The sequence below is a fragment of the Macrobrachium nipponense genome, chromosome 20 (assembly GCF_015104395.2).
Source record: "Macrobrachium nipponense isolate FS-2020 chromosome 20, ASM1510439v2, whole genome shotgun sequence".
Taxonomy (NCBI): domain Eukaryota; kingdom Metazoa; phylum Arthropoda; class Malacostraca; order Decapoda; family Palaemonidae; genus Macrobrachium; species Macrobrachium nipponense.
Genome location: NC_061089.1, coordinates 69,097,197 through 69,103,235, shown reverse-complemented (window position 1 = coordinate 69,103,235; position 6,039 = coordinate 69,097,197). Strand labels below are relative to the sequence as shown.

General features: G+C 59.1%; 2 protein-coding genes across 2 annotated transcripts in view; one reads left to right on the top strand and one right to left on the bottom strand.

Annotated features, from left to right (window-relative positions):
• The window catches only part of LOC135220537 (centriolin-like), a 2,439-nt gene extending 2,150 nt beyond the window's left edge, over positions 1 to 289 (top strand). Inside the window, exon 1 of the mRNA XM_064257725.1 lies at positions 1 to 289. This exon is cut by the window's left edge and continues 2,150 nt beyond it. Coding sequence (XP_064113795.1) covers positions 1 to 289 — 289 coding nt within the window.
• A 238-nt stretch (positions 290 to 527) lies between these two features.
• Positions 528 to 4,489, bottom strand: LOC135220528 (basic proline-rich protein-like). Its single transcript, XM_064257713.1, has 3 exons — positions 3,859 to 4,489; positions 3,132 to 3,614; positions 528 to 3,070 (listed from the first exon to the last, which is right to left on the bottom strand). The coding sequence occupies exons 1-3, from the start codon at positions 4,487 to 4,489 to the stop codon at positions 528 to 530; spliced, it is 3,657 nt and encodes a 1,218-aa protein (XP_064113783.1).
• Between the last annotated feature and the right edge of the window lie 1,550 nt (positions 4,490 to 6,039).

The following is a 6,039-nucleotide window of genomic DNA, read 5'->3' as shown; positions in this document are numbered from 1 at the left end:
GGAAAAGCAATTAACTGACTGTAGAGAAGTAATTGACGTTTTGGAAAAGGAAATTGTCGACTTGCTGTATGAAAAGGAAAGTTTGAAAACGACAATGGAAAAGAAGCTGAACGACCTAGAAGATTTGAACAAGGAAAAGGACGAAGAGATTGGACAGATGGAAAAGCAATTAACTGATTGCAGAGAAGTAATTGATGTTTTGGAAAATGAAATCGTCGACTTGATATGTGAAAAGGAAGGTTTGAAAACCAAAATGGAAAAAGAGATGAACGACCTCAAAGAAGAGTGAGAAACCTGCAGGATTTGAACATAGAAAAGGACGAGGAGATTGTACAGTTGGAAAAGGAATTAACTAACTGTAGAGAGAAAATTCAAGGTCTGGAAAATGAGGTCATCAAGTCGATGGAGGAAAATCAGAAGTGGAAAAGAGAAACGGAAAAGTTGATAAGGAACATAAAAGAGTTGATCAACGTGCAGGAAATGAAAATGGAAAAGGAAGAGGAGGAAAATGACAGAAGGCGACGCTTTCATGTGCCCAATTGTGCATTGCCCAAGTGATAATTTTGGTGTTTAGGATATTTCTGTAATGGTGTACGACAGCTGCAACCGAAGGGGCAAGTGCGACGCACCATCATTTGAAATGGGAAGAGGATGATGGAAGCAAGACTGGCCAGCAAGAAGAATGAAGACGTGGAGCCAGAACAGAACTTGGGACGTAATACAAGAAGAGGAAGGAGAATGTACGAGAGTCGAGGAAGAAGAATGAAATGAACGGGGATGGTGGCGGTGGTGGGTGGCGGTGGTGGGTTGGCGGTGGTGGGTGGCGGTGGTGGGTGGAGGGGATGGTGGCGGTGGTGGGTGGCGGTGGTGGGTGGCGGTGGTGGGGGTGGCGGTGGGTGGCGGGTGATGGCGGTGGTGGTGGTTGGCGGGGATGGTGGCGGTGGTGGGTGGCGGGGATGGTGGTGGTGGGTGGCGGGTAGTGGTGGTGGTGGGTGGCGGGGATGGTGGCGGTGGTGGTGGGTGGCGGGTAGTGGCGGTGGTGGGTGGCGGCTGGTGGTGGGTGGGGATGGTGGCGGTGGTGGGTGGCGGTGGTGGGTAGTGGGAGTGGCGGTGGCGGTAGTGGCGGTGGCGGTGGGTGGCGGTGGTGGGTGGCGTGGTGGGTGGCAGGGGTGTGGTGGCGGGGTGGTGGGTGGCGGATGGTGGGGGCGGGGATGGTCGTGGTGGGTGGCGGTAGTGGCGGTGGTGGGTGGCGGTGGTGGTGTCGGGGATGGTGGCGGTGGTGGGCGGGGATGGTGGCGGTGGTGGGAGGGGTGGGGGTGGTGGCGGTGGTGGGTGGCGGGAGGTGGCGGTGGTGGGTGGCGGCGGATAGTGGCAGTGGTGGGTGGCGGATAGTGGCAGTAGTGGGGGCGGTGGGGGCCAGGGGATGGGGCGGTGGTGGGCCAGGGGATGGTGGCGGTGGTGGGCGGGCAGGGATGGTGGTGGGTGGCGGGGAGGTGGTGGTGGCGGGGGGGATGGTGGCGGTGGTGGGTGGCGGATAGTGGCAGTGGTGGGTGGCGGTGGTGTGGTGGCGGGAGGTGGCGGTGGTGGGTGGAGGGGGTAGTGGGGCGGTGGGGGGTGGCGGTGGTGGGTGGCGGTGGTGGTGTCGTGGGGATGGTGGCGGTGGGCCGGGGATGGTGACGGTGGTGGGGTGGCGGGTGGGGGGTGGCGGTGGTGGGTGGCTGGGAGGTGGCGGTGGTGGGTGGCGGATAGTGGCAGTGGTGGGTGGCGGATAGTGCAGTGGTGGGTGGCGGTGGTGGGCCAGGGGATGGTGGCGGTGGTGGCCAGGGGAGGTGGTGGTGGCGGGGAGGTGGTGGTGGGGGCGGGAGGTGGTGGTGGTGGCGGGGATGGTGGCGGTGGTGGGTGGCGGATAGTGGCAGTGGTGGGTGGCGGTGGTGCGGGTGGGGGGCGGGAGGTGGCGGTGGTGGGCCAGGGGATGGTGGCGGTGGGGTGGTGGGGGAGGTGGTGGTGGGTGGCGGGGAGGTGGGGGGTGGTGGGTGGCGGGGTAGTGGCAGTGGTGGGTGGCGGTGGTGGGTGGCGGGAGGTGGTTGGGTGGTTGGGCCAGGGGATGGTTGGCGTGGGCAGATGGGGGAGGTGGGTGCGGTCGGGGAGTGGTGGGTGGCGGATCCAGGCTGGCGTGGGGTGGGGGGGATGGTGGGCGGTTGATGGGTGGCGGGGGGGGTGGTGGTGGGGGCCGGGGATTGGTGGGCGGGGGTGGGTGGGCCGGGGGTGGCCGGGTGGTGGGTGGCGGGAGGTGGTGGGCCAGGGGATGGTGGCGGTGGGTGGGGGGGGGAGGTGGTGGGTGGGTGGTGGGGATTGGTGGCGGTGGTGGGTGGCGGGTGTGGGCAGGGTGGGTGGCGGTGGTGGGTGGGCGGGGATGGTGGCGGCGGTGGGTGGTGGCGGGATGGGGTGGGTAAGGGTGGCCGGGGATGGTGGCGGTGGTGGGCCGGGGATTTGGTGGCGGTGGGGTGGGGTGGCGGGTGGTGGCGGTTGATGGGTGGCGGGAGGTGTCGGTGGTGGGCCGGGGGGGGTGGGTGGCGGGGGGGTGGCGGTGGTGGCCAGGGGGGGGGTGGTGGCGTTGGTGGGTGGGCGGGAGGTGGTGGTGGGTGGCCGGGGATGGTGGCGGTGGTGGGGTGGGGGCGTTGGCGGGTGGGGTCGGTGGGCGGTGGGGGGTGGGGGGTGGCGGGGATGGTGGCGGTGGTGGTGGCGGGGATGGTGGTGGTAGTGGGTGGCGGGATGGTGGCGGTGGTGGGTGGCCGGGGATTGGTGCGGTGGTGGGGTGGCGGGTGGGGTGGCGGTGGTGGGTGGCGGGAGGTGGCGGTGGGTGGGCCGGGGATGGTGGAGGTGGTGGGTGGCGGGAGGTGGCGTTGGTTGGGCCGGGGTGGTGGCGGGGTGGGTGGCGGGAGGTGGCGGTGGTGGGCGGAGATGTGGCGGTGGTGGGGTGGGCGGGTGGTGGCGGTGGTGGGTTGCGGGAGGTGGCGGTGGTGGCCGGGGATTGTGGCGGTGGTGGGTGGCGGAGGTGGCGGTGGTGGGCCTGGGATGGTGGCGGTGGTGGGTGGCGGGTGGTGGGGCAGTGGTTGGCCTGGGATGGTGGCGGTGGTGGTGGTGGGAGGTGGCGGTGGGTGGCCAGGGGATGGTGGCGGTGGTGGGCAAGGGGATGGTGGCGGTGGTGGGTGCGGGAGGTGGTGGTGGGTGGCGGGGGTGGTGGCGGGTGGTGGTGCGGAGGTGGCGGGTGGTGGGGGGGCGGGGATTGGTGGCGGTGGTGGGTGGCCGGGGGTGGCGGTGGGGGGGTGGCGGGAGGTGGCGGTGGGTTGGCCAGGGGATTGGTGGCGGTGGTGGGTGGCGGGGGTGGTGGTGGGTGGGTGGGGATGGTGGCGGTGTAGGGTTGGCGGGTAGTTGGGGCAGTGGTCTGGCGGTGGTGGTGGCGGTGGTGGGTGCGGGAGGTGGCGGTGTGGGCCGGAGATGGTGGCGGTGGTGGGTGGCGGGTGGTGGCGTGGTGGTTTTGCGGGAGGTGGACGGTGGTGGCCAGGGATTGTGGCGGTGGTGGGTGGCGGTTTTTTTAGGTGGCGGTGGTGGGCCTGGGATGGTGGCGGTGGTGGTGGCGGGTGGTGGCCAGTGGTTGGCCGGGGATGGTGGCGGTGGGGGTGGCGCCGGGGTGAGATGGTGGTGGCGGCGGAGGTCGGGGGGGCCGGGGATGGTGGCGGTGTGGCAGGTCCCGGCGATGGGGTATGTGGCGGTGGTGGGGGATCATGGTGCTAGGGTTGGTGGCGGCCGTGGGTGGTAGGGGGGGTACCGGGGATGGTGGCGGTGGTGAGGGGTCACAGTGCTGGGGTTGGTGGCAGTAGTAGGCGGTATCGAGGGGACTTGGGATGGTCACGGCGCTGGGGTTGGTGGCGGTTGCAGTGGGGGTGTGGTGGTGGGGGGCCCGGTGATGGTGGTGGCTGGGGTTTGTGGCTGTGGTGGGTGGTGGCTGGGGGGCCGGGGATAGTGGCGGCGGTACGTGGGATGGTGGTGGTGGTGGGGGGTCATGGCGCTGTGGTTTGTGGCGGTTATGGGTGTGGGTGGGGGGACGGGGAGTGGTGCCAGTTGTGGTTGGTGTGGTTGCGGGTGGGCCGAATGGTGGCGGTGGGGGGTTTGGGGTGGTGGTATGCGGGTGGGCCGTGGGATGGTGGCGGTGGTGGGGTTTGTGGTGGTGGGGGGGGCCGTAGCTGGCGCAAGGGATGGTGTTGGTCAGGGGGGCAAGTGCTGGCCGATGGGGCTGGTGGTGGTAGGGGGATATAGGGCAGTGGCAGTGCTGGTTTTGGAAGTGTTGGGGGGCCGGTCCCAGTGCTAGGGACAGTGTGGTGGTGGGTTGGTGATGGCTCTGGGTGCTGGTTGGGGGTAGTGCCGGCATATCGGATGGTGGTGGTGGGGGGCATTGCCAGTGCTGGGGTTGGTGGTGGTGAGGAGACATTGCTGGCGCTTGGGTTAGTGGTGGTGGGGGCCCGGTGCTGGATCTGGGGTAAGTGCTGGTTGTGGGGGCTGTGCTGGCAGTGGGGTTGTTGGTGGTGGGGGGCTGGTGCTGGCGCTACAGTGGAGCGCTGAGGATGGTGGTGGTTGGGGGCAGTGCTGGCGCTGGGGATTGTCTTGGTAGGGGGGCGGTGCTGGCACTGGGGATGGTGGCGTAGGGGGCGGTTTCTGCGCTGGGGTTGGTGGTGATGGCGGGCGGTTCCTGCTCTGGGGTTGGTGGTGGTGGGGGGCGATGCCGGCGCTGGGTTTCTTCCGAGGCAAGTTAATAAAAAAAAACGCAAACATCTTCAGGATATTTTCACTTCAAAAAAAAAAAAAAAAAAAAAAGGAAAATGCTACAATATTTTATTTTTCTAAACAACATCGTTAAAGATAACTGGGTCTTGGATTTCTGATGGGAAAATGTGGTATCTAGGAGATGTTGATTCCGAAGATATATATATATATATACTATATATATATATATATATATATATATATATATATAAAATCTCAAAAGTAAGCCTCTCTCTCTCTTTTTATTTTCTTTAGGAACCATATTTTCCTCTTCGGAAGTAACGTTTCGTTTTTTTTTTTTTGTGGGTGGGGGGGGGGGGGGTGGGAATTACCTTACCGCTACGGTACCTGTCGAAGGACCTTTAATAGGATTTGGGATGAGGAGTGTTTTACGCTTTCGATATATTTTTGGGTAATTTCTTTTATTATTTTTTTTTTTGAGAAAAATGCGTCATATATAAGTGCTGGTTTTAAAGATAAAATATACTTGGCAAACAACAATGTAATATCTAGTAATGTTTAGCGTTGCAAAATTCTTTACGTTAATCGTTAAAAAAAATTGCAATCTACTTACATAATTTCGCTACAACATTTAACATAATGTCATTTGTGATTTATTTTTCTAAATGAGATGATAAACGAAAATAATAAATGAATTTTAATCATTTATCATATCTCAAATAAACAAAATTTTGGTTTTTCCTAATGAGCGCTAAGTTAGAGAAGATAAAAAACCTATAATTGGAAGGATATGATAGTAGCCGGTTAGCGTATCTAATATTTTTCTTTGAAATAAGATACTATCAACCTAAATGCTTTTATTTCAAACCCTTTTGGAGATGCTTTTGACTAAAATGATCGATATCGGGTACGGAGTAACGGTGTAAGTAAGTGTAATATGGCGTTCATTTTCCGTAGAGTTGTCTCTCTTCTTGACAATTTTAGTGTATCTGTCGGACATAAAATTACTCAAGTTTGCAACTGCTTTCCTCTCTGAAAAATTCAAACAGCAACGACTCTGTAAACTAATTGTAGCTCACTTTTAGGTAAAATAATAATAATAATAACAATAATAATAATAATAATAATAATAATAATAATAATATAATAATAATAATAATTAATAATATGATAATAATAATAATTTATTTTTGTTTTTATTATAACTTTCTGTAGTAATAATAATAATAATAATAATAATAATAATAATAATAATAA

Bases quoted from the DNA above. Each gene is read 5' to 3' on its own strand.
- LOC135220528 (XM_064257713.1), bottom strand. From the start codon at position 4,489: ATGTCTCCTCACCACCACCAACCCCAGCACTGGCAATGCCCCCCACCA. The intron at 3,615-3,858 runs GTGACCCCTCAC...CCACCATCCCAG, and splicing joins CTGCCACCAACCCCAGCACT to GCCCACCACCGCCACCTAAA. The intron at 3,071-3,131 runs GCCACCATCCCA...CCACCATCCCAG, and splicing joins CACCTCCCACCACCACCACC to GCCCACCACCGCCACCTCCG.